This window comes from Grosmannia clavigera, assembly GCF_000143105.1.
Source record: "Grosmannia clavigera kw1407 unplaced genomic scaffold GCSC_140, whole genome shotgun sequence".
In the NCBI taxonomy this organism is placed as follows: Eukaryota; Fungi; Ascomycota; class Sordariomycetes; order Ophiostomatales; family Ophiostomataceae; genus Leptographium; species Leptographium clavigerum.
In genome coordinates, this window is record NW_014040801.1 from 1,428,057 (window position 1) to 1,454,103 (window position 26,047).

At 59.2% G+C, this 26,047-nt stretch overlaps 8 protein-coding genes across 8 annotated transcripts; 4 read left to right on the forward strand and 4 right to left on the reverse strand.

Annotated features, from left to right (window-relative positions):
* Positions 1–205: 205 nt before the first annotated feature.
* On the forward strand, positions 206–1,137 carry CMQ_681 (U1 small nuclear ribonucleoprotein; the record flags this gene model as incomplete). The annotated part of the gene is made up of 3 exons (XM_014317760.1): positions 206–231; positions 349–674; positions 779–1,137. 3 exons carry the CDS (start codon positions 206–208, stop codon positions 1,135–1,137), a joined length of 711 nt encoding a protein of 236 aa, XP_014173235.1.
* A 236-nt stretch (positions 1,138–1,373) lies between these two features.
* On the reverse strand, positions 1,374–2,617 carry CMQ_673 (vacuolar ATP synthase subunit d; the record flags this gene model as incomplete). Its single annotated transcript, XM_014317752.1, has 8 exons — positions 1,374–1,609; positions 1,667–1,707; positions 1,770–1,779; positions 1,847–1,895; positions 1,950–2,275; positions 2,351–2,361; positions 2,422–2,534; positions 2,603–2,617. The coding sequence occupies 8 exons, from the start codon at positions 2,615–2,617 to the stop codon at positions 1,374–1,376; spliced, it is 801 nt and encodes a 266-aa protein (XP_014173227.1).
* A 697-nt stretch (positions 2,618–3,314) lies between these two features.
* Positions 3,315–5,885, forward strand: CMQ_1515 (DNA repair and transcription protein; the record flags this gene model as incomplete). Its single annotated transcript, XM_014318594.1, has 2 exons — positions 3,315–3,377; positions 3,438–5,885. The coding sequence occupies 2 exons, from the start codon at positions 3,315–3,317 to the stop codon at positions 5,883–5,885; spliced, it is 2,511 nt and encodes an 836-aa protein (XP_014174069.1).
* Positions 5,886–6,147: 262 nt separating this feature from the next.
* Positions 6,148–11,514, reverse strand: CMQ_1168 (c6 zinc finger domain containing protein; the record flags this gene model as incomplete). Its single annotated transcript, XM_014318247.1, has 8 exons — positions 6,148–6,293; positions 6,367–6,522; positions 7,105–7,205; positions 7,691–7,747; positions 7,813–10,416; positions 10,526–10,837; positions 10,906–10,923; positions 11,342–11,514. The coding sequence occupies 8 exons, from the start codon at positions 11,512–11,514 to the stop codon at positions 6,148–6,150; spliced, it is 3,567 nt and encodes a 1,188-aa protein (XP_014173722.1).
* A 1,802-nt stretch (positions 11,515–13,316) lies between these two features.
* CMQ_417 (uncharacterized protein) lies at positions 13,317–14,387 on the reverse strand (the record flags this gene model as incomplete). The annotated part of the gene is made up of 2 exons (XM_014317496.1): positions 13,317–13,758; positions 13,822–14,387. The coding sequence occupies 2 exons, from the start codon at positions 14,385–14,387 to the stop codon at positions 13,317–13,319; spliced, it is 1,008 nt and encodes a 335-aa protein (XP_014172971.1).
* Positions 14,388–15,458: 1,071 nt separating this feature from the next.
* On the forward strand, positions 15,459–16,774 carry CMQ_1569 (uncharacterized protein; the record flags this gene model as incomplete). Its single annotated transcript, XM_014318648.1, has 2 exons — positions 15,459–15,489; positions 15,552–16,774. 2 exons carry the CDS (start codon positions 15,459–15,461, stop codon positions 16,772–16,774), a joined length of 1,254 nt encoding a protein of 417 aa, XP_014174123.1.
* A 656-nt stretch (positions 16,775–17,430) lies between these two features.
* On the forward strand, positions 17,431–24,192 carry CMQ_704 (ubiquitin-protein ligase e3 component; the record flags this gene model as incomplete). The annotated part of the gene is made up of 4 exons (XM_014317783.1): positions 17,431–18,648; positions 18,845–18,897; positions 19,077–23,864; positions 23,925–24,192. The coding sequence occupies 4 exons, from the start codon at positions 17,431–17,433 to the stop codon at positions 24,190–24,192; spliced, it is 6,327 nt and encodes a 2,108-aa protein (XP_014173258.1).
* Positions 24,193–24,285: 93 nt separating this feature from the next.
* CMQ_967 (WD repeat protein) lies at positions 24,286–26,046 on the reverse strand (the record flags this gene model as incomplete). Its single annotated transcript, XM_014318046.1, has 2 exons — positions 24,286–24,811; positions 24,863–26,046. The coding sequence occupies 2 exons, from the start codon at positions 26,044–26,046 to the stop codon at positions 24,286–24,288; spliced, it is 1,710 nt and encodes a 569-aa protein (XP_014173521.1).
* Between the last annotated feature and the right edge of the window lies 1 nt (position 26,047).

The window sequence follows — 26,047 nt, forward strand, 5'->3', positions numbered from 1 at the left end:
GCTCAGCCTTGAATGGAAAAGTGGAGCGCACGTGCACTTAATGGCTAGCTCCACTGAACGAGGCTGGAAGGATTTCGTGGCAGCTCAGAAGCTGAAAAGATCACCAACACAAACCCGATCGACGGACGTGTTTGTTTACGCTCGTGCTTCTGTACCGACTATTTCGTTGTCATTGAGCTCCAGGAGGGACCTGGAAATCGCGACGATGGCGGCAAACGCACCCACAGCCACGTACGTGTGTCATTGCACCCCGACACCGTCCAGGCCGTGATCGTGTCGCGTTGTTCTTTTTTCTTTCTCTCTTTTCTCTTTGTCTTCTTTCTCCCCTCCTGCCCTGCTAATGCGCAGTCTTTCTGGCAGCGTGTATGCGCACAACCTCGAGGAGCGGGTCAAGCCCGAGGTCCTGCGCGAGGCCCTGCAGACGGTGTTTGCCGAGTTTGGCACCGTCATCGACATTGTGGCCAAGCAGAACCTCAAGGCCAAGGGTCAAGCCTTTATCGTGTACGACGACCCGGATGCGGCCCAGACGGCCGTGCGCGAGGCCCAGGGCTTCCCGCTGTTCGACAAGCCCATGGTGCTGGCGCTGGCGCGCACGCGGAGCGACGCGACGGTGCGGCGGTCGGGCGACGAAGACGAGTTGGAGGCGCACAAGCGACGGCGGATAGCCGAGAGGGGTGAGTTGTGTGCTGTGGTGGTTGTGATAGCTGTGGCTGTGGTTGTGATGCGGATGTGGATGGGATGTCCCGATGTGTCTTGACCAGAAACGCTAACTACGCAGACAAGAAAAAGGCTCTCGAGGCAGCCGAGGAGCAGAAGCGGCTGCTGCAGCGGACGGCTGCCGGTGGTGCCGGTGGTGCAGCGGCAGTGGCTCCGGCCGTCGTGCCGGACGAGTACCTGCCGCCCAACAAGACGCTCTTCGTGCAGAACCTGCCGGAAGACTGCGACGCCGACGTGCTGACGGGCATCTTTGGCCGCTACGAGGGCTTCCGCGAAGTGCGTCTGGTACCGGGCCGTCGGCTGGCCTTTGTGGAATACGACGCCGAGCCGGGCGCCATCACGGCCAAGGAGAACACGGCCGGCATGTTGGTGGGCGAGGCCGACAAGCGGCCCATCAAAGTCACGTACCAGCGGCAGTAGCGGGCTGTGGAGGGAGGCAGCAGCAGCCACCAGCAGATCTGTTTCCATTGCACCCCCGGAAACGTGTACCATATACAATGTATCCCGTTCACGGCAGGGACCCAAGTCAAGGCCAATCGCATGGCTGTTTGCATCGTGTGTGATATACAATGACAAGAAACGTGTTGTAGCGCCAAAAAGAAAAGGAGGGGGAAAAAAGACAAGAGGATGGAAAGCCCGTACAACTCGCCCTTCCCTCAGAAGATGACGTCCTCTTCGCCCTCTGCTGTCAGCAGATCGGCCGGCACACTCTGGTTCGCAGACTCCTTCTCTTCCTTGGCACTGTCCTTGTCCTTGTTCTTCTTGGCCTGCTCCAGCTTGCGCGCCTTGAGCTCCTCTTCTTCTTCGGCCGTGTCGCGCTGCTTCTTGCCGGCCACCTTCTTGAGCCGGTAGAATTCTTCGCGGTCAAGTTCGTCGAGCTCCGAGTTGATGTCTGGTCCTCTCGTCAGCAGTCTGTCTCTACCTTGGCGACATGTCTGTGTCCACTTACACTTGATGGTGTTCTCCGTCCGCGGAATGATGACGTGTTCGCTGTGCGGGTTAGAAGGGCAAACCACACGTAGATAGGGCCAATAACGAAAGTGTATACGAACATGGCATTAACTGGGAGACGAAGAGAAAGCATGTCAGCAAGTCTGCAGGCAATTGGCTGAATATGCGAGCAACATACCTCTTCGGTTGACCACCTTGATGACCTCGTCCAGGATGACAAAAGCAGTCTGTAAAGCGTCAGATTGGACGACCAAGACTCACTCAGGCCAAAAACAGCTCACCTGCAGGCTAGCCAGCTCGACCAGCGCCTCGACAGCGCGCGCATACGTCTCGCGGCAGCGCTGGACCTGCTGACCGCCCTTGCCCAGGCCAGTCATGGCAAAATCGTTGTTGCCCTCGGTCAGGTAGCTTTCAAAGGCCGGAAGCAACACACCCGACACGTTTTCCTGCTTGGCACGGATGCGGAAGCGCGCCGACCGCGCCGACTCCTGCACCTGGTAGCCGATGTCGCCGCCGACAGCATAGGTCACCTCGGCGAGGGAGAAGGCAGCGATCTGCATGACACGGCCCATCTTTCGCTTGGCTTCGTCGATGCGGCGGGTGATGTCTGGGAAGGAGGACACGGTTAGTTGTCGCGATGCGGCCATATGAGCTTAGACGAGGCCAATGGATCGCAGGATACCTCGAAATCGCCTGGCCCGGTTAGCTACAGCTGCGCTGATTCCACAGGACAAGGACAAGAGGCGAACTCACTTTGTCAGAGCCTCGCTCTTCCGCTTCAGCAAGCTGTGTCCTGTTTCTGCACCCTTGAGCTTGGCCTTCATGATACCGAGCGACTGCCGGGTAGGAAATACCGCCTCCCGTTCCTAGACACGTCATCAAATTGGTCAGCGTTTCTGTTTCCAGTCGTTCGCTTCCATCCATCGGGACGTACGGCGGCGCCAGACATGATGAGGGCTTTTGGGGAGCTGCTGGCTCCTGCTAGCTGCGATCGGAGCGGGAACTGGCAACGACAGAATCACGCGAGGGCTCTAGTGTCGAGGAGTCCAGTGTCGTGTATTCACCGGGGAGATGGTCTTCGGTAGGACCGTGTGTTGCGAATGCAGTTCGAGGTTCCAACTTGGGCAGAGGGAAGCTCGCTAAAAAGGACCAAGTCCGCCAGCTTATCGGGGCTGCGATAGTTGAGTGATTAGTCATCCATCCCCACAGGCTGCGAACGGAGGGAGCCACTCTTATATAACGGCCCTAGTCCGGATTCGGATACGCAGTGGGCTGCTCCTGACGCGGAAAAACGTGAAAATAAAAAGACAAAAAGACAGCGCCAGGCAACACGAAGCTCAGGGCTGGAAACAGCGCCACGACAACCGCAAGACTCGACAGACGGCGACAGGCATCCCCGAATCTCCGCAGGCCCCGACAGCACGGCACAGGCACGTGTTCTCTGGCTGTTTCGCTTCGCTCGGCTGCAAGCGATGGCTGCGACGGCGCGGACGTGAGGACGTGTGTGCTCTCTCTCTTTCTCTTTTCTTACCTGTTTCAATCTGTCTTCCGGCCTTGGCTTCACTCCTCGCTCGTTTCTCATCCGACTCGCCCCCGCTCTGCTCTATACCGGACTTGTCCTGTCTCTGCACCACGTACACGCAAGCATGGTCAAATCAAAGAAGCCGCAAGCCGGGGCTACGGCCCCACAACCAGACTTTCATCTGCTCGTACGTCTTCGTTCTCTTTTGCAGCTGCTGCTCTCGCCGCCTTGCTGACCCCTGTTCCAGGACGATGCCGACGCGCCATACGAACAAGACATTTACCGAAACCCGGGCACGACGCGGCCATGGCTGTCCTACATCCGATTCAAGCAGCAACACGGCTCCGTCCAGGAGCAGGCATACGTGATGGAGAGGGCATGCGCACAGCTTCCACGATCCTACAAGCTGTGGAAGCAATACCTGATATTCCGGACGAAACACGTGTTGCCGCTGAACGCGGCGGTATATGCGGCAGAATACCGCAAGGTGAACGCGCTCTTTGAGCGGGCGCTAATCTTGCTGAACAAGATGCCGCGGATATGGGAGCTGTACCTCAAGTTTCTGATGCACCAGCCGGTAGTGACGTTCACGCGGCGGACGTTTGACCGGGCGCTGCGAGCACTGCCGATCACGCAGCACAACCGGATATGGGCGCTGTACCGGCCGTTTGCGAACTCGGCGGGCGGCGAGACGGCGGTGCGGATCTGGCGGCGATACATGCAGGTGCACCCGGAAGACGCGGAAGACTTTATCGAGCTGCTGGGCACGGTAGGACTGCACACGGAAGTGGTGCGGACATACATGCGGGTGCTCAACGACGCACGCTTCCGCAGCAAGAAGGCCAAGGGCCACTACGAGCTCTGGAGCGACATGGTGGACTGGCTGGTGGAACATGCCAACGAGGTGCAGACAGGCAACGAGACGGGCATCGACGTGGAGCGGATCCTGCGCAGCGGCATTGCGCGGTACTCGGACCAACGCGGCAAGCTGTGGGCCGGACTGGCGGCGTACTGGGTGCGACGGGGCAGCTTCGAGCGGGCGCGGGACGTATTCGAGGAGGCGATCACGACGGTGATGACAGTGCGGGACTTCACGTTGGTGTTTGACTCGTACGTGGAATTTGAGGAGTCGGTGATCGGGGCGCTGATGGAGCAAGCAGCCGAGCGGGCGCTGGCCGACGAGACGGCCGACTTTGACCTAGACATCCGGATGCTACGGTTCGAGCACCTGATGGACCGGCGGCCGTTCCTGCTCAACGACGTGCTGCTGCGACAGAACCCGCACAGCGTGGGCGAGTGGGAGAAGCGAGTGGCGCTGTGGGGCGACAACAAGGCGGAGGTGGTGGCCACATACACGCGGGCACTGGCGACGATCGAGCCGAAGAAGGCGACCGGAGCACTGCACCAGCTGTGGGCCGGCTACGCGCGCTTCTACGAGCAAGGCGGCGACGTGAGCAGCGCGCGGGTGATCCTGGAGAAGGCGGTCAAGGTGCCATTCCGGTCGGTGGCCGAGCTGGCGGACATGTGGATCGAATGGGCCGAGATGGAACTACGCGGCGAACACTTTGACGAGGCAGTGCGGGTGATGGCTAAGGCGGTGCAGGCGCCGAAGCGATCGGCGGTGGACTACTTTGACGAGACGCTGGCACCGCAGCAGCGAGTGCACAAGAGCTGGAAGCTGTGGAGCTTCTACGTGGACCTGGTCGAGAGCGTTGGCTCGCTCGAGGAAACGCGACGGGTGTACGAGCGCATCTTTGAGCTGCGCATCGCCACGCCGCAGACGGTCGTCAACTACGCGAACCTGCTGGAGGAGCAGGCCTACTTTGAGGATGCCTTCAAGGTGTACGAGCGCGGACTCGACCTGTTCAGCTACCCGGTCGCCTTTGAGCTGTGGAACCTGTACCTGACCAAGGCGGTGGACCGCAAGATCGGCATCGAGCGGCTGCGCGACCTGTTTGAGCAGGCCATCGAGGGCTGTCCGCCGCGCTTTGCCAAGGTGATCTTCCTGATGTACGGCAACCTGGAGGAGGAGCGTGGACTGGCACGCCATGCGATGCGCATCTACGAGCGAGCCACGCGTGCAGTCGCGGACGAGGACCGTGCCGACATGTTTCAGTTTTACATTACCAAGTCGGCCTCCAACTTTGGCATGGCGTCGACCCGGCCGATCTACGAGCGCGCCATCGCGACGCTGCCCGACGCCGAGGCCAGCGACATGTGTCTGCGCTTTGCCGACATGGAGAAGCGGCTGGGCGAGATCGACCGGGCTCGCGCCATCTACGGCCACGCCTCGCAGTTCTGCGACCCGCGCACCCGTCCGACCTTTTGGGCCAAGTGGCACGCCTTTGAGGTCCAGCACGGCAACGAGGACACCTTCAAGGAGATGTTACGCATCAAGCGCAGCGTCCAGGCCCAGTACAACACGGACGTCAACTTTGTCGCCTCCCAGGCCCTCGCCCGCGCCCAGGCTGCTGCCGTTGCTGCCACCGCCGCCACCGCAGACAATCCCGACGACCCCGGCGCTGATGCTGTTGCGGCAGACGCTATGGCCGCCCTCGAGCGCCAGTCTCGCGCGCCTGTCGGCTTCGTGGCTGCCAGCGACGCCCCCAAGATCGCTGCCACAGCGGCCACCCAGCCTACTCCGCCCGTGGCCAACCCGGATGCCATTGACATTGACGACATGGAGGAGGAGTAGCCTGTGTGTGCGCGTGTGTGCGTGTGTGTACTCCGATGGATGTGGTGTTTCTGACCTTTGCTTTCTTACTCGGCATCTTGTGATCGGGTCTTGTCACGTGCTTCACCTGTCGTTGCCAATCTGTTCTCCTTTACTCTTTCCTTCTTGCTTACATTGGTGGTTCATTTGCTCCTTCTGTCCTGTGACAGACTACAGAAAATGGAAAAATAGGTCATACACGGGCCGATCACGTGACAATGTCAGTCCCATCCCCCAGCTCTGTTCACTTCTTGTTGTAGCCCTTTTCTGCGTGCTTGGCATGAAACTTGGCCGCGTAGTTGCTGTCGACCTGGCCATCACGCGAGTTGGGCGTCGAGTAGATCGACCCCTTGCGCTTCTGGAATCGACTGGGTGGCACCTTGGAGGCGTCTACAGGTGGTCAGTGTGACGTGAGTAGGGGACGCCGAGCAACGCCGAGCAACAAGACAGCAAGAAGACTTACCCCATTCGGCGCTGCCACGGCGGTCTTGTGGATTGACCTCGAGAAGGCCGCCGGTGGTCAAGCCGGTCGTGGGAGGAGACTCGCCAAAGACAGGCGGCGAGCCTGCCACGCTGTCGGGGGCCACGCCGTCAGGACCAACCGAGATCGTCTTGGGTTCTGTCACAGGTCAGATGAGAACGACATGTGGAAAGGGCAGAGAACTGGCCAGTCATAATGTGTGTGTGTGTGTGTGTGATATAGTCAGCTGGTTTTCGTCGGACGAAGACAGAGAAAGAGAGGGGGGGAACAGAAGAACACAAGCTATGAGGTGAGCCTTTATATGTTGCCAGGACTGCCGTTGGACCGCCCTCGTCACCTGCCCATGCATACATTACAAGAGGTTATCAGCTGCTCCTAGACCGAGATAGTCGAGAGGTCGGCCCTGTCGTCCTATTCGCCAGTTGCAGCTGAGGTGTGGCTTCGCAGTAGGTTCCCCCTAGCCCAGAACCAGCTCGCACCCTGAAGCATCACCAGGCGAACGTTTGGAGAAAGTCCTCGCTCGTGCCAATGGTGGCTATGCTCTCCAACGAAGATCTCCCTGTTGGATGTGTATTTATTGCTAGCTCGCCCAACCGCACAACCACAGTGCGGGGAGACAGAGAGTGCGAGAAGAGGAAGAAGAGCCGTTTGCTTTTCGTCTTGCAACAAAAGGTCTAGACCGCAGCATCTACCACTCCGGCGGGTCTTCTGCTTTCAGACCTCCGTGCCCAGAGCCACTACTCCTAGTCCCAAGGCTGTGCAGTGGAATGGCAAAAGCCGCAAGCACCAAAGCTCTGGTCCTCCAGGCAGAAACGTTCATCCTATACAGACTCGTCATCTTCTTGTATACCCGTCAGCACACCCGAGGCTAATTTCCTGACCCCCCATTTCCACTAACGGTGTGCTGCGCCCGAGCTTCGTTCATCTACATCCTCGCTGTACCTCGATTTTAGTGCAGATAGCCTTTGCCTTTTAATAAAGGAGAGCTCTGCTATGCATGATTTCTTGGCGAGAACGACCGCTGCCAATACAAACCCTCGTTTGCCCGCCATGTGTCCTGTTCCCGGCATGTTCCGCCGTCATATACACAAGATCAGGGTAGTAATCAATACTCGCATGATGTGTTGCTAGTCCGACGACCACCTCTTCTCTCCAACACTTTGGTGCACTGGTTTCGTATCCTATCATACAGTCCGACCCAAGCCATAACTCAATTTGCTCCTGTCATTTCATCATGGCACAAATACTATTAATATGTCCCAGGAGGCGTATCTCCGTTCTTTTACTTCCCCTGTATTAGATTGACGACAAGTCCAGGTTGATCCCGTTAGCATCGCCGCCGTTTATGCCGAAAAATTGAAACCTGTGCCGGGCATTTGGTTAGTCCCAGTCTTCCTGCTGTGTATCCAAATCTTTCCGGGAACATACCAGTCTTCCACATTCAGCGTGGACGGCACTGGCTGTCCCTGCACCGATCCTGTGCTCCAGCTGTCGCTCGGACTCTGCCCATCCGGAAGCGCTCCATCAAAGGGCGATTGCCACATGGTGTTGCTGCTATTTGCCTGGTGATGATGTTGCTGTTGATGCGGCGCTTGCTGTGCTTGGAATCCACCTAGTCCCTGAGCCGCAATCCCCGGCGGCGACAGGGGGCTGGTTCCTGCGCCCAAAGCACTGCCGGCCCCCCGTTTAGTTGACGCTGGCGGTGAAATGTGCTGCGTAAACGGGCTCTGTTGTGGTTGTTGTTGCTGGTGGGCTTGCTGCTGCTGGTGATGTTGCGCATGCTGTTGTTGTTGCTGCATCGGGGCAATAATATTGGGGTCCATGTTTTGATTCGATGGCGTCGGCGACATCGTCGGCGGAAACATGGTAGAGAAGCCAGTGTTGTCCGGAAAGAGCTGGTCCGGCTGAAAGTTTTCCCAAATCGCCTGCGACAGATTGGGCGAGTTGCGAGTGACCAGATACAAGTCTGGCGGTGTTGTCGGCAGAGAGAAGGACGACGGAAACGGCGTGTGTGGACGTGTTTGTGGGCGCGACGTCGAGCCGTTGCCCCCAATGCCACCAGCGCCTCCAGCAAACGTGTCCATCGCGGGCCTTGCTCCTCCTGGTGCCATAGATGGCGGGCCCATCGCAGTATTCGTCTGCTCCCCCTTCAACGCTGACGAATGGTTCGGCGTCTGCGGCCGAGAACGTTCGTAAGACTCCTGCGGCTGCGGCGTGTTGACGCTGAAATCAATAGCCATCTCGTCGTACTTGCGCTTCGAGATGTCCTGGAGTTGTTGTTGTTGTTGCTGTTGCTGGTGGTACAGGCTCTGTGGTCTCTGTGCATTGCCGTGATTCTCTGGTTTCGAATGATTGCTCTGCGTCTTGCGGTGACGCACGCCACCGGCCTTTCTCAGCCGTTCCTCCAGATTCTTGTTCCCCAAGATGGACTCGAACAGGGCGTAGACCATCTTGCCCACAAGCCAGACCTTGGAGACATCCTTGAGCGCACCCATACAGGTCCGAAGATTCTCCTGCGTGACCTGCTGGATCGACGGCACCGGCGACCGCATCTGGTAAACGTGCATGATCAAGGCAGAGAAGAGACTGTAGACTATAAAGGCAGGGCAATACCGCAGTTCGTCCGAAGCTGACAGATACTCGATAATGGACGTTATAGCGCCGGCCGCGTGAAAGGCAATATTTCTTGACGGGTAGGCGGTGTGGTCTTCTGCGAGTCGCTGCGAGCCCGAGCCAGGCGGCATGTATGCGCGGTGCAGCAGGCATAGGGTGGTGTAGTAGTTGGAGAAGAGCAGCGCAGACCAGAAGCTGCGGCCCTGGATATTCCAACAGACGATCCGCGGACAGTTTTGGAGCCAGTCGGCCAGAGCCATGTCGCTGTGGGTCAGGTCGATGGGGCTCTTCTGTCGACCCTTTGATGCGACGGAATACTGCTGGGACAGCACCAGGCCCATGATCTCGCAGAGCTTAACATACTGCAGAAAGAACTGCACATGGAGCGGATCTGGCTTATACTCGCTCGGCAGGTCTGGCTCGTCTTCGTTGAAGTCGTCTTCTGTCAGCATCTCGACATCCGAGTCTTCCAGATTTATATGGATAGGACGGCCGAGAGCGACGGCCACAGACCGATCACGGGTGAACAGCGTCCACCAGATTCGCTTCCACAGACGCTTGTCCGTCGTGCTAAGCTGAGAGCCCTCCACACTGCGGTGCATGCCCGAGCCCTGTGCAACTATGGTGGCGACACGGCTCCAGTAAAAGACATTCTTGGTGACGTCTTCCGGGCCCTCCCAGTACCATCCCATGAGCAGCAGCGACTGCACAATCGTAACCCGGTCATCTTCGTAATTGGCGTCATATAAGGCTTTGGCACGCTTGTAAAACGTCAGGGCAGCGGGTGTTGTGGAGCCATTCGCATCCATAAGCTTTGGGTTATTGCAAACGCGCGAGCCGGCCAGAAGGATAGCCTGAAGAAGCAACAGCGAAGGCGGGTTGTTGGGATCGCGGTATTGGCGCATAAATCGATTACGGTTGATGACAGGCATGATCGGGTGAATCCAAACAAAATAAGCCTCGATCAGCTCATCGCAGAGTTCTCGTGGTGGCAATAGAAAAGCTCCACGCTGCTGGAGGATCTCAATCTCGACATTATCGAGCTCAGTGAGACGGGCCCGCGATCCACGCACATTCTCGGGAAGAGGGTAGTGGACAACATCGGCAGATCCGGCCTGGTCGTGGACCAAGAGGGTGAGGTTAGACGACTCGCCAAGGTAGGCGACACGGCCCGGCTCCGTGATGGGGGCACGAGTGAAGCGGGGCTTCATGAGGATGTTAACGTATGTGCCTGTGTCGACTTCTTGCTTCTTGGCCTGCAGCTCCGTCACCGTTGAAGACGGCGTGCCTTCATAGGTGTGGTGAACAGACGGCCGAGAAACAGACGGGGTGGCAGAAACGGACGCTAGTCCCGACGTAGTGGACGCAGCAACACTGCTCGATCGTGGTGATTTGTCGTCGGAACCATCCCCACGATCACTATGCAGATGTGAGCACGCAAAAATCTGTTTGTAGGTCTTTGAAAAAGGCAGAAATCATGTGAAAATAAAATAGGGATCAAGAGCCAGGAAACAACAGCGCTTCATACCTGTCGGAGTCTTTTGATGTCGAGCCTGCAGTTCCCGTCGCCGAGGCCGTTGACTGTGAGACGACCTTCTTGCGTTTGGGAGTGGGGATACGGCACTCAATGTTGAATGCGACACAGTTTGTGCAAGGCACGCCCAGACTAGCGGCATCGCAGCGGACCTGGGGAAAAAGGATGATGAGAAAGCGCCCTATGCCGGGAAGATCTCCCTTCTGGGTAGTGGCCTGAATCAGGAGACGGGAGGTAGTGGAGCGAAGGAAGATGCAATACGGGACGGGGAGAAGAGGGGTTTCGGGCCAATGTGCCTCGGTCTTGCTGGATGTGCGACCTGCATGGAGGGCTTGGAGAGAGGGGGTGCTGGCTGAAACAAATCAAGAATTTACCTTTCTAGCATGACATGTCTGTAAGAAAGTTAGCCAACAGGTCGATTAGGGAGCAGGGCACTAGGAAAACGAGTTGAGGGCGAATGGCAACCGGGAAATTGTGAGGCTCGTTGATGGAGATGCCTCGGCACTTTTGTGGGTATCCATTCTGGGCAAGCTCTCAAGAGCCGATACATATAGAACGACCGCACACTCGGTTTCGCATTGGAAAAAAGGACGTAGGTTGGAGAACCAAAAGAAAAAGAAAAAAAGCGTACCTCGCAAGCTCTCGATGCTCGTTGCCTTTTCAGATGAGAAGGACAATGTTAGCCAGCTGCGTCTTGCCTATGTTTATCAAGGCGGAAGCTCGATCGCGCCAGCAGTCCGCATGCGACCCCAGGCCGACGAAAATTCGCGGGACCGTTACGCCAAGCGCCATGCGCCAGCCAGTTCCTACCTTCTAAAGCTGAGATGTGCCTGCGCGGCTGCTTGTGCAGCTGCCTGAGCCGCCGCATTATTCTGGTTCTGTGCCATCGCGGACGCTGTCGTTCCTGGGTCGGCGGACGTGGTAGCTTCGTCTGGAGCGAAGCCCGGCACGGAGGGCTGGTGCCTCGAGGCGTCGATTTCCATGGTGAACGATGTTCTCGAGAGGCCGTCGACGTGATCGATTGGTAGATTGCCCTCCCTTGCTGGGATCACTTGTGCAGGTCTTGCACTTGAGTCGCGTTGGCGATGTGTCGTTCCAAGGATTGGGTCGTCTTGGATTCGAGAGGGTTGGCACTCGTCGGGGTTCTGCAACGAGCGGAGAGGTTAAGGATGTGTGCGGGTATGTGGGAGAGAAGAGGAGAGAGAGGAAGAGAGAAGGGAGATGAAATCCGAAACCCGTTTCCGCCGATCTGGTATCTTTTTGCTATGATGAAGCTTCGTCGTTGCGTTGCGGTCGTTGTTTCCCCCTCAAAGGCCAGAAGGACACAGCGATAGGACGAAGGAAAGACGGGCTGGCTATAGCACGTGCTGCTTCGGTGCAAGGCAGTGACGATGCGCGTAGTGGATGGCTGCAGGAGGCAAGAACGCAGGAGCGTGCCTTGTCTGTGCTGTAGGGGGCCCTAGCGATGGGGGAGGGGGAGTGGGAAAGAGGCTATCGTTTGCGGTTGCCCAGTCGGGATGCCCGCCTGTAAGCAACGAGAGCTCTGCGGTATGGGCAGGTATCTTACGAGGTAAGATCTGTTACTAGGCAGTAACGCAGCCGGAACCGATGCAGTGCTGCTCTTTCTCTCTTAGCTGTAGTATTCAAGAGAGAAGCATGATGTTTAGTGACCAGATACTATGGGCAAATAAAACCGGCAATAAAAAAAGACTGAACTCGACAGGACAGACACCCCGGTAGATCCTGCTTGACATTCGCCGTTGACGAATTGCCAAGTGACGACTGGGGGATGGTTGCAGAAGAAAAGAGCGGAGAGAGGGGGAGGCAACTAAGTCTGGTGTTCTCCACAATACGAGCGAGTAAAACCGAGAGATTTCCCATGTGACTGCTTGACAAAAACGTACAAAGGCTTACAATGCCATAATGTGTGAACGGCGAGCTCGCTGAGCCACTGCTGCGGTGTATCCTCGTATCTTACCATGTTGCTCCGTTCTCCCTTCATGCCTTGTCTTTGGATTCCGCCCCCTATTTCTTTCATTTTCCTTCTGTCGGTTTCTGTTCTAGCTGTGCCTCCAACGAACACCTTTCAGCTAAGGGGCAGTCGAAATGACCTGCCTCAGGTGGAGCGAGAAATTTATACGCAATACGAAAATCTGTCAAGTCTGTGCAACGACCCCGGTCTCGGACATGATCGCTGGTTGTGCGCACTGCAGAAACGTGCTATTGTTGCAAGGCTTGTGCCGTCTGATATTAAGATACAAGGTCATACGGATCCGAAATAAGCACATTTTCATTTCTGCCATTGCCGCGCCATTCCTCTTCTGGGAATAACGATCATTTGTCTGGGGTAGGCAAAGCTTGGGGGAGGGATGGAAAGCCGCCTAAAGTAGCCGCCAATCCACTCGTACCCTGTGCGGAACTGCGGATTTTGCTGTACTCATACTCCGTACTCCGTAGATCCATATCGATTGAGAAGTCCCTTTTTTTCATTTCCGTCCTGGTACGGAGTACTTTCTTTCACCTTGACCACGTCGCAAAGTGCACTGTGTGGCGTAAAGGCTTGTCATAGCAGGGGCAATTCGTTGTACTAGTAACGACTGCTATGTAACTTATCTTATATGCGTATATGCTTAACGGAGATGTTGCCTAATAATCTGCCACCATGCTTTCCTTTTTGGTTTTCCCCACGATGTTCTCGCCGACCCAATACCACTAACCCGCCTTCGTGAATTTTCGCGTCATGTACAGAGCGCCCTGTCTTGGGCCGAAGACTATTTCGTTGCCTTCATGACGACTTGCTCTTCACCTTTTCTGATTGGCCACCAACGGCTCCTGACTCGGCTGACTGACGATCGTCTGTTGCCTGTTTTTCGGCCTTGCCTATGGCCATTTCGATCTGCCAGGTGGCCCTTTCAAGCTCGAGCTCCAGCTGCGGCGATTCGACCGCCTCAGACACCGCCATGGCGCCTTCGGGATTCGACAGCAGAAGCGCCTCCGCCTCTTTGGCCCCCTCCTTTGTGTGTGCTGGCGCAACGGCAGTAGCCGTAGTAGCTGAAGCGGCAGCTAACTTCGCCTTCTCCTTTGCATAAACAGCGTCAAGAACTGGCGACGGCGAGAGGGTGAATTTGTTGTGCTGCAGCAGGAACTGGATGTGTTTGCCACCCGAGATGGCGCGCCAGTGCGACCAGGCCCGGTAGACGAGGTAGAAGAACGGGATGTTGGGCACGCTGGCCGGTCAGTGTCAGCAAGTCATGTCAGATCAAATAGGTTTCAGGGAGGAGGCATCTCACACTGGGAGGACGGCTATCGGCAGCGTGATGGGCATGCCGACGAGACACCAGAGCAGCCGCTGACGGTGGAGAGACTCGCGCTCGGTGCTAAGCCGGTGCAGCAGGCCGGGGACGCTGCCGGGTGGAAGCATGGACGGGGGGAAGACAATTTCGACGACCGGCGGTGCCGGGAGGGAAGGGTCGCCACTCTCAACGGCCAGCCTGTGCTGTCGCGTCAGCGGCGGCACCGATTTGAGCCCCCACTCCTCAAACGTGATGCGGCGAAAGCCAGCATTGCCGTAGGCGACGAGACGACGCTGCCAGCTACCCGCCGGCTTCTTCTCCCAGCCTGCCCAGAACCGGGCGGCGCGATCCTGTGCCTTGTCCACCAGAGATTCATTCCCCCGTGGCTGTACCTGCAGCTGCGTCTGCGTCTGCGTCAATGCTGCCTGGTCTGTCTTGCTTGCATCGTCTTGCGCTTGCGCTTGGTCACCGGCTGTCGCCTGCGGCGGATACGATGGTGGCAGTACCCGCTCACAGAAAAGCAGCGTGCGGCGCGTAGATATTGGCAGCAGAAAGAGCCGCATCGTTTGTGCTGGAACTGGTCCGGTATCAAAATCTCAACTTTCGATGTCGTTTTGAATTAGTCGCGTAGACTATGCTTTTCAGGCAGCAAACGCCTATTTTCTCCCTTAAGTCCGCGCCGAAAGCACTAAAGAACAAATCCCGAACAGCTGATGGAAATTGAGGTCTGTAAGCTGAAAAAAAAAAGCAGGTGGATATGTACCATGAGATACAGTAGGATATACCGTCACTAAGCCACGGACATGTAGGGAGCAGACTGCCTCGCCTCTTTGGGCCAGCTCCTACGGAGTATACGTAATTCAATTGGGAGCTTTTTCCATTCGCAATACGCACAGGTACCTCAAAAAGGGTTGAAGCTGGATTAGGCACGCAAAATTCGGCCTTCTAATTGCCTAGGTGCAAATCATGACGACATGTTGGCTAGCTGCGACCTCTGGTTGGCCAATCGTGGGTCCATACTATGTAGCACCGGATTAACAGGCGACTTTCCCTTGCGACTCTCGACCCGCCAGCAGTTTTTCCGCATCCGGTGAGACAAGTCCACTTGGTATTACTGCGTGTCTGCCGTAGGGGTTTGACAGCAATAGCCGTGAGAAAAGCAAAGAAAAGGCGAGTAAACAAACAGCGCTCGTGTTAGTGGCGAAGCTTGCAGGCTGGCTAAGATACATAGGACATAAAGCAGTTGGCAGCTAGTGGCGCTTATCTGAAATGGGCCTCCAATTTCTACGTATCTTACTTACTTTAATTAGCCACGGCACTTTTCCCGGAGTCATGGGGACCTGATGACCACATCCCTTCCTCCTGTTCCCAACCACTGCACTAGAATACCCTGAACGACGGGTCGCAGCTCTCCTCCTGTTGTCGCCTCTCATTCTTTCTTGCCATAGGTACCCCCTTTGCCTTCGTATTGGCTATGTCGTGTACTTCCTGAGCTGCTGTCTTGCGTCCCGGGCCATCCGATTGACCCTTTCCACCTCAGCTCACTTCCAAGCTCTGCCCCCTCTTGGGGAGCGGATGCCGACACTCTGCTACGCGCCCATACTGCAGCCTATGCCGACCCTTTTTCGGGTGAAATGTCACGGGAGACGGTAAAGACGGTACCGCGTATGTATATGCCAGCAGCGTCGCGTCTCTGGCGAGCTTCTTCCTGCTGACCGCGCCAAAAGCATGGGTCATTCGCCGACCTCCACAGACTGTATACCCGCAACGCAACCATGACCCCTCTGAGGCGCGGTACAATCAAGGACCCTCTGGCGGTTCGGTGCCTAACGGCAAGGGCCAAGAGCATGCTGGCGAAAACGGCACCTCTGAGGGATTGAATAAGCCCGCGCCAAAACCTGCCGGAACGACAGCACCGTCCCCAATACCAAAGCCTCCTGCCCCGACGCCTGCGGCTGCCCCTAGTCTGAGATATCGCCTATCGCTCTTGTTCCGACCAAAGGAGGGCCGGAAATGGGACCATCTGCGCTCGGCTGAACCTGTCATCGTGCCACAGTACCACGTAACCAAGGGGCCGACAACATACAGGACAGAATGGGACAGACACACACCTAGGAGGCCGGGCGCACCGGGCGCGCCGAGTGGAAGCAGTGCACAAGCAGGGGCCAGCTCATCGGCCTCTGGTCATCCGGACGCGTCTGCGGCCACGGCGAGAACACCGTGGTGGTACAACCCCGAGTCGCAGTGGCACGCCTTTATCGAGTCCACGCGCTACCCGCACGCGGCAAACGAGAAGTCCGAGATACTGGACGACGAAGAGATGCAGCGGCTTAATCTCATGGACTTTGGCTATCTCTCGTCGCTGCATCCCAAAGTCGGCGGTGGCGATGGCGGCGGCGGTGTTGGCCAATTTCACCATAAGCTTCACGTCCCCAGCAAGCTGGCCGACAAGCCGGTATGGCAGCGCATCTGGGAGCTGCTGCTTCACCACCCGCTGGTGCCGCTTGCCTGCCGCCTGACCGTGCTCATGACCTCGATTGTGGCTCTGGCGGTGGCCATCGAGATTCATAAACGGGAGCGGCTCAACACGGTGGGGAAGGCTGGCAGCTTGGGCAACGCGCCAGAGCGGACGCAGGTGATCGTGGCTATTGTTGTTGATGTGGTGGCGGTGCCGTACATTGGCTATATCACCGTGGACGACTATACGGGCAAGCCGTTGGGTCTGCGCCCGCCGGCGGATCGCATTCGGCTCATCTTGACGGACCTGTTCTTCATCATATTCAAGTCGGCAAGCACGTCGCTCGGGTTCGAGGCCATGATCTTTGTGTCCTCCGAAGGCAGCGAGGGCCTTCTGCGGACGTTGGGGGCCTTTGAGCTCATCGGGCTGGTGTCGTGGGCTCTCACGCTGACGATTAACATCTTCCGAGTAATAGAGCGGCTCGGGGGCTGAGCGTCTGCGAGGGAGGACGACGCACGAGAGAGAGAGAACTTTGGCTCGTAAGTTTGTCAGTACGAGATATGCATAGCTGGGAAATTGGCCCTCGGGCGTTCGGATGATGGAACTGCTTTTCTGTTTTGGCTCTCCGGGTGCATATACACAAATCTTAGATACCCTCTGTCGTTTATACATAACGAGGCTAGAATAATCTCACATGCTTGCAAATGGCGAAGCAAATTCTGTTGTGGCGAGCTGCGCGAACAAAACAAGCCATAGTCTGCATGCTGAATAATAGAATTATGCCAGGCCGCCCCTGCCATTTTGGACCCCGCCACCCACTACGTCGTGTCGACCCTTCCACACGAACAACCCCCACCCGAACATTTGGGTTGAGTGCTTCCGATTTGAAGCTTGAGTTCAAAAAAAGAGACAGATTCACACATACCCTACCGCAACACGACACGGTATAAGCAAAAGCTCGACAAGCACCCGACGGCGAAGGTCCCATATTCCTTTAGCACCGTTTCCCTCTGGCGTCATCGAAAATCCACCCAGACAGGTTGCTCGCTGAGACAGTTCCGGCGCCAATATACACCTCAATGCAAGGATCCCGGCCCAGCCTGACTATTTGAGGAACGACACACGTGTCGGCGGCCCTTTTTGCAGGGATGGAGGCGCCAATGAGCACACAAGAGCAGCAGCTCTGCGAGTTCCTGATGGGTCTCGCAGCCAAGTATTCATGCCGTTACAACGAGCAGGCCGAGCGGGATCTCCTGCAAAGCCTCTTCTGGTGCATGGCCGGTGGAAATGCGCAGTACATGGACCGATTCTTTCCCATAACCGGTGGGCCACTACGGGGAGGTACGCTGAAGCTTCGGGAAGCACAAGGCGCGGTGAACGGGGCGGAATACACAGAGGCCGCACGGGGTCACGCGTGTGGCCATATATTTCGGCCTGGCGAGGCTACCTATTCGTGCAAGACGTGCGGGACAGATGATACGTGTTGTCTCTGCAGCCGCTGCTTCGAATCCACAGACCATCGAGGCCATATGGTGCGCATCAGCGTGTCGCCCGGTAACAGCGGCTGCTGCGACTGCGGCGACTCAGAGGCCTGGAGGACGCCAATGTACTGCACCATACACTCGGCCTGGCAGGACGGCTTCGGGGGCAAGAACAAGGGCAAAGCGCCGGTCGGGACGCCACGCGACCTGGAGGAAAGCATCCGCATGACCATCAGCCGGGTTTTCGACTTTATGTGCGACGTGGTGTCGTGTTCGCCCGAGCAGCTGCGCCAGACCAAGACGGTCCAGTCGATCCAGCACGACGAGCGCATGTCCCGGCTGTCGGCGACGTACGGTGGCGGTGACACTGGCCCCCCTGACGAATACGCGGTGCTTCTCTGGAACGACGAGAAGCACACGGTCACGGACGTGGCACACCAGGTGGCGAGGGCATGTCAGACGACCGCAGCGGACGGCCAGAAGCGGGCCCACGAGACGGACGAGATTGGGCGAAGCCTACTGAAGCACTCGCAAAGCATCGAGAGCCTGCTCCGGGTGTCACGGATACTCGAGGACATCAAGGTGACGGTGACGATCCGGTCGTCCCGGGACACGTTCCGGGAGCAGATGTGTGGGAGCATAATCGAGTGGCTGTCAGATATAACCGGCTGCAGTGTCGGCGACGACCACGGCATCCTTCGGCGAGTGGTATGCGAGGAGCTTCTGCGGCCGTGGCGCAAGGGCAGTCCGGCCAGCCATGCGATTGTGGGGCAAAACGGCATAGACGACGAGGACACATTGTCACAGGATGGAGAAGCTGTGAACCCGGTGTTCGCCCATGAAATGCTGCTGCGGAATAGGCGGGCTGCGCAGATGGCGGCCATGGTAGAGGACAGCGGCGAGGATGAGGAGGACGATGACGAGGAGGACGAAGACATTGATATCATCATTGCCGAAGGAGAGGATGACGACGATGAGGACAACGACGAGGAAGATGGCGAGGAAGCAGCAGCGACAGGCGACGACCAGGCAGAGGATGCTGGTGACGGCGACGTAATCATGTCTGACGCACAGCCAGCAGATGCAGTTCCGGGCGACGCCACGACAGCAGCCACACGAGAACCGGACGGCCGTGTGCGCACGAACCCGTGGCAGGTGATGCCGTTTGAGATTGCCGAGATGGACGAAGCTCTTCTGGCTGGCTACCAGATGCCAACTCCAGCAACAGCAGCAGCAGCTACAGCGGCAGGACCTGCGGCAGCCACGCCAGCCATTATTGCGCCTGTACCTGTGGCTGCCCCCCTCTCGGCAAGACGCAACATCCGGGAACGCGATGTGACGCCGTCGGATTCGGACACGGCCGAGCCGCTGATAGCAGCGAGCACGTATGCCAAGATCGGGCTCGACATCCCCAAGACACCTGGCGGCGGGGTGACGGAGAAGGCACCGCCTCCCAAGCCGGGACACTACTGGCTCGGGGTGCCGGCGGCATACATGGAGTGTGAGGGGGTGCAGCCGGCCGAGGACCTCTTCCAGCGGGTGCGGCTCGACTGGCTGATCCTGTTCGATCTGCGGATGTGGAAGAAGGTGCGCAACGACCTGCGGTCGCTCTACATATCGACGGTGGTGACGATCCCGGAATTCAAACGGGTGCTCGGGCTGCGCTTCGCCGGGCTGTACACGACGCTCGCACAGCTGTACCTCATCGGCGACCGCGAACCGGACCACTCGATCATCAACATCTCGCTGCAGATGCTGACAACGCCGTCGATCACGGCGGAGATCGTGGAGCGCGGCAACTTCCTGACCAGCCTGATGGCGATCCTGTACACGTTCCTGACGACGCGGCAGGTGGGCCATCCGTGGGACGTGTCGTCGAGCGCGGTGCTGGCATTTGACTCGGGCTCGGTGACGAACCGGCGGATGTACCACTTCTTCGTGGACCTTAAGTTCCTCTTCAGCTCGCCACACGTGCAGGAGCGTCTGCGGACGGAGGACCGGTACATGATGCAATTCCTGGACCTGGTCAAGCTGCACCAGGGCATTTGTCCGAACACGCGGGCGATCGGCGAGCACGTGGAGTACGAGACGGACACGTGGATCAGCGCGTCGCTGATCACGCGCGAGATCAACCGACTGTGCCGGCAGTTTTCGGAGGCGTTCCGCAACCTGCGCTCGGCAGACTACGTGCACCTACACCGGGCGATTCGGGTTGCGACCAAGAGCGTGATCATCAACTCGATCGGGGCAGAGCGGCTGCGATTCTCGCAGGCGGAGATCCGCGACGAGGTGGTGTTCAAGACGGTAACGGATCTGGAGTTTGACGAGGTGGACGCGCGGTACGACGTGGTGGCATTCGTGGTGGAGCGACAGCCGATCAGCTTCCACCACGCGCTGCACTACACGCTCTCGTGGCTGATCGAGTGCGGGCGGTCGATGTCGGTGGAGACGCTGCGGGCGCTGCTCAGCTTCACGGCGGCCGAGCTGAAGGGCACGCCACGGTCGATGGGCCGCAAGATTATGCCGCGGCGCGACTACGAGGCAGAAGACTACCTGATGGCAGCGTTTGACTACTCGCTGCGGGTGTGCGCGTGGCTGGCGCAGATGAAGGCGGGCATGTGGGTGCGCAACGGGATCAGCCTGCGGCACCAAGCGGGGACGTACCGGGGGGTGAGCCAGCGTGACGTGGCGCACCACCGAGACGTGTTCCTGCTGCAGACGGCGCTGGTGGTGTGCAACCCGAGCCGAGTGCTGGCGTCGGTGATCGACCGGTTCGGGATGGAGCGGTGGGTCAAGGGCATCTTTGAGCAAAAGACGGAGGCACAGGACGACGGGCAGCACCTGGACGTGGTGGAGGACATGGTGCACCTGCTGATCGTGCTGGTGAGCGACCGGACGTCGCTGGTGGAGGCGGCAGACGGGGACGGAGAGACGGAGGCAGAGGCGGAGGCAGAGGCGGCGCAGATACTGGCGCTGCGACGCGACATCATCCACGTGCTCTGCTTCCGGCCGCTGTCGTACTCGGACATCTGCAACAAGCTGCCGGACCGGTACCAGGAGCAGGAGAACTTCCAGAAGGTGCTGGAGAGCCTGACGGTGTTCAAGGCGCCCGACGGCAATGCGGACGTGGGCACGTTTGAGCTGGAGGCACGACACATTGAAGAGGTCGACCCGTACATTGCGCACTACAGCAAGAACCAGCGGGAGGAATCGGAGACGGCGTACCGGCGGTGGATGGCGAAGAAGACGGGCCGACCGGTAGAGTCGATCGTGTACGAGCCACGGCTGCGGCCGATCCGATCAGGGGCGTTTGTGGGGCTCAGCAACTTCACGTCGACGGGCATCTTTGCGCAGCTGGTGTACTACTCGCTGCTGTACTCGCTGACGGCCGGCCAGCTGACGCCGGCGGTGCCGATAACGCGGGTCGAGACGTTTCTGCAGGTGCTGCTGCACCTGGTGCTGATTGCGATTGCGGAGGACAAGACAGGAGAAGGCGAGGGAGAGGAGGAGAAGGGGGCGTCCTTCATCGAGCTTGCGCTCAATAAAGTGGCGCGGAGCAACTTTATGGCGTCGGCGCCGGCAGCCAAGACGATTGTGGCGCTGCTGGACCTGATGTCGACGCGGGAAGAGCTGAAGTCGTGCCAGCCCAAGATCACGCTGATCCTGAAGCGGATGCGGCAGAAGCGACCACAGGGATTTGCAGCGGCGTACGCGCGCTTGGGGGTGTCAGTGGAGCGGATCAGCACGGCGTCGCCGGCCAACAACCAAGACGCGGAGGAGGAGCGCGAGCGGAAGAAGCGGGCGGCACTAGCACGACAGGCACGGGTGATGGCACAGTTTCAGGAGCAGCAGAAGAGCTTTCTGGAGAAGCAGGGCGATGTGGACTGGGGCACGGTAGACGAGGAACTGGACGAGGAACTGGACCAGACGTCGTCACAGTTGCCGACGGAAAAGAAGGCGTGGAAGTATCCGGGCGGGACATGCATCTTGTGCCAGGAGAACACGGACGAGCGGCGGCTGTACGGGACGTTTGCCTTTTTCACGGACAGCATGATCCTGCGACAGACGGACCTGCAGGATGCGGACTTTGTGCGGGAGGCAGCGTCGACGCCACGGAATCTGGACCGGTCGGCCGAGAAGCTGCGGCCGTTTGGGGTGGCGGGCGAGAACCGGTCGACGGTGGTCAAGATCAGCGCGGAGGGCAAGGCGTTCGAGACGGAGCGACAAGGCATCGGCAAGGGCTTTCCGGCGCAGAACTGCCATGGCGGAACGCTGTCGGTGGGCTGTGGCCACATCATGCACTACCACTGCTTCGAGGCGTACTTTGAGGCGACGCTGCGACGCCACCACCAGCAGATTGCACGACACCACCCGGAGGACACGGAAAAGCTCGAGTTTGTGTGTCCGCTGTGCAAGGCGCTGGGCAACGCTTTCCTGCCGATCGTGTGGAAGGGCAAGGAGGAATCGTACCCGGGAGCGCTGGAGGCGACGCAGCCGTTTGGCGATTTTCTGGACGGCCAGATGACGGGGACGCGACAGGTGGCCGACGGGATACTGAAGCAATTTGCGCGGTACATGACGACAGCGACGATCGGATCAGTGCAGGAACGGACGGCCAGCCTGGTGTCAGAGGCGTGGGAGCCGACGATGCGACCAAGCAGTGCACTGTCGGCGGTTCTGCTGACGAGCCCGGTCACAGTGGCATCACTGCTGCCGATGCACAGCCACGGCCACGGATTCGGACAACGGGCAGCTCTGAGTGGCGGCGGCGGCGGTGGCGGCAACATTGTGCACGAGCTGGTGGGAGTGTATCGACGGCTGTGCATGACGCTGTGGACAAACGAGCTGCGGTCGCAATTCCGGGCGGAGGGCGAGATGCTGGAAGGCGAGCTGTGCATGAGCGACACGCTGGCACAGGCAGTCGGCTACTCGATCTCGGCTGTGGAGATCCAGCAGCGCGGCACAGACGCAGAGTACGGGATGACGCTGCTGTCGAAGATCCCGGAGCAGCAGATGACGCATCTGCGGGTGCTGTGCGAGACGGTGACGTCGTACATTGCAGTGGGAGCGCACCGACGGGCGGGCAACAACCGGGTGGAGGGCGAGTTCCGGCGCGACAGCGAGCGGCAGCACTGCCAGCTGTTTGCGGCGCAATACGCGAACGAGGACGAGGAGACGGAGTCGACGGATCTACGGCTGGACCGTTACGCACCGCTGCTGAGCTTGGACCCGTTTGTCTTTCTGTGCGAATGCGTGTTCGGCGTGATGCCGGCACAACAGCTGCAGATGGCCCACCTGGTCCGGCTGTGCTATCTGGCCGAGCTGGTCAAGGCGGTCTACCACATGGGGCGCAACTTTTCGAGCGCGGCGTGGGTTCAGCTGGTGGAGGCTCAGCAGGCGGCCGAGACGACCGAGCCGATCCGTGGCTTTGCCGAATTCTGTCTGGGAGTCATGCGGCTGACCGTAGGAGCCGATGGGACGATGCCAGCCAATGGAACGAATCCGGTCGATGCACTTCGGAACCGTGCATTCGATCAGGACGGACTCCACACGGTCGAGGGCTACTACAACTTTACCAAACGGTACGCGCTCGTGTTTCTGCGCAAGACAGCCGTTTTGCTGCATGCGCAAGCCGGCGTCGACTTCAACAGTCACGTGTCGCCAGCACCGGAGCTGGACGAGCTGGACCGCCTGAGCGAGGCGCTGCGGCTGCCGTCGTTTGACGACATGTGCACGGCGCCGACAGCAGGAGGCGCGGCGCACGGTTGGCCCGCGACGACGACACGGCTGGTCGCCGGATGGCTGCAGCACAGCGTCCGGGCACTAGATCGAGCACCGACATCATCCGCGAACCCATCGGCCTTGCTTAGTCATCCGGCCATCTACGAGCTCGTGGGGTTGCCACGCCACTTTGACCAGCTGTTGGACGCGTGCACGCGCTGTCGCTGTCCGACGACGGGCAAAGACGTGTCGGACCCGATGATCTGTCTGCTGTGCGGCACCGTCTTCTGCGGCCAGGCCATCTGCTGTCTGAAGGAAGAGAAGGGCGGACGACGACAGGCGTGGCGGAAGATTGGGGGGGCACAACAACACATGAGGAAGTGAGTGTTCGGACGAGAGAGGGACGAGAGAGAGAGTGGAGAGAAAAGCTAACAAGCCAGATGCCAAGGAAATATCGGCCTCTTTCTCAGCATCCGAAAGTGCTGCATCTTTTACCTGCACCGGCTCTCGGGATCCTACGGCTATGCCCCGTACATTGATAAGTACGGTGAGGTTGACTTGGGCTTCCGACACGGCCGTCCATTGTTGCTGAATCAGCGCCGCTACGACCTGATGTTGCGGGCCGTCTGGCTGAGCCACGGCATACCCAGCTTCATCAGCCGCAAGCTGGAGATGGACATCAACAACGGGGGATGGGAGACGGTATGAGGGCAGCAAGCTATTTGCATACTTGTTTTGGGTCCAGAATATGGCAGCATGTGCATTATGTAATAATTCTGATTAGTCAATATTGCACGTGATTCACGAACAACTCGTCAGCCCTCCAGTGGGCTCTTCAACGTCCTTGGCTTCCCCGTGCTGATACACATTGATCCAGCCGTCCTGGCCGCAGCTGACCATGGTGGCGCCGCAGACGTCGACCCAGAAGCAGACGCCGCCCTTGTGAGCCCGCCGCAACCGCTGCACGACGGCCTTGGTTCCGACGTCCCACAGGACGACATCGCCGTCCTCGCTGGCGGCGGCGACAAACGGCCGAAGCGGTTGGCGGACGGGACTGGCGTCGTCTTGGCTGGCGGTCGGGCCGACACTCTCGAGCACGCCAAAACAGCCGCCGATGGAGAAGGCCTTGTTCAGATGGCCCTGGTACGTCTTCTTGACGATGCTCGGCTGGGCGACGTAGTCCCACAGGCGAACGCACGAGTCGAGGTTAAAGGCCAGAACGTAGCGGCCGTTGGGCGAGAAGCACACGTTCGACACGGCCGGGTTGTCCTCGTCGATCAGCAAGAGCGTGCGCAGACACTGGCCCGTGGCCGTGTCCCAGATGCGGCTGGGGGTGTTAGAACTAGACGGAGGCAGACCGGTAGGTAAGAAGACTCACATCAGACCGTCGGTCGAGCAGCTGACGACCAGCGTGCCATCACAGCAGAAGCCGATGCCGCTGACAGGATCGCTGTGGGCGGGCAGGCTGCGCATCAGCCGGCCAGCCCGCACGTCCCAGAGGAAGACGGCCTCGTCATAGCTGCCGCTGGCGAGGATGTTGCCCTTGGGTGAGAAGGCCAGACAGTAGACGTAGTTGTGGTGTCCGAGCAGGGGCAGCCGCGAGCCGCGAGCCCCGCCGGCGCCGGCGCTGTCGAGTCGGCTGCTGCGCGCATAGTGGCTAGCCCGCGTCCGGGCGGCGGCGGCCGTGCGGCTGCTGGGTGGATTGCCATGGCCCGCATCGACCGGACCGTCCGGCCGGCCCTCTTCTTCCCAGCCGCTCGCCGGCTCGCCACCACCACGCACCAGCGCGTGTGCCGGCTCGGCTGTCACGCGGTCCCACAGCCGGATCGACTTGTCGTCCGACCCTGTCGCCAGCGTGTTCGAGTCCGGGCTCCAGGCCAGACACGACAGCCCGGCTAGGTGGCCGACCAGCGTGGTCATGTGCGTCCCTGTGGCCGCGTCCCAGATCCGTGCGGTCGCGTCCGCCGACGCCGACGCGATCCATTGTCCGTCCGGCGAGATCCGCACCTGCGACACCGCGCCCTCGTGGCCGCGCATCGAGAACACCCGCCGGTAATGCGGCCGCGGCGAGGACGTGGACCGTCCGTGCAGCACGGATGGTGACGACCGCACGGGCGACTGTGACTGTGACCGAGACGCTGACCGCTGTCGTGACCGTGATCGCGATCGCGATCGAGACAGCGAACGATAGGCCGACCGCGACGCGGCTCGTGAGCCCGACTCCGTCTCGTCGCGCGTCTGCGATCGCGACTGTCGTGGCCGTACGGCCCCTGCCAGCTGGGCTGACGGCGAGTCTGTCGACTCCCGCTCGCTGTCGACCTGTTGATCCTCCTTCTCGTCTTCCCCTTCGTCTTCCTCTCTCTCCTCTCTCTCTCCTCCTCCCTCTCCCTCCTGCCGCGAGGCCCGCTGCCACTGTCGCCCGCCTCGTATCAACAGCGTCTCGCCGTGCTTCTTCGCCGCTCCGCTCGCCAGCTCTTCTGCGCTCTCGTCACCCTTGACACCGCGCATCTTGCGCCGCTTGGCCGGCCGCTCGGTCGCTGCCGCCGTCTTCACCGGCGCCATT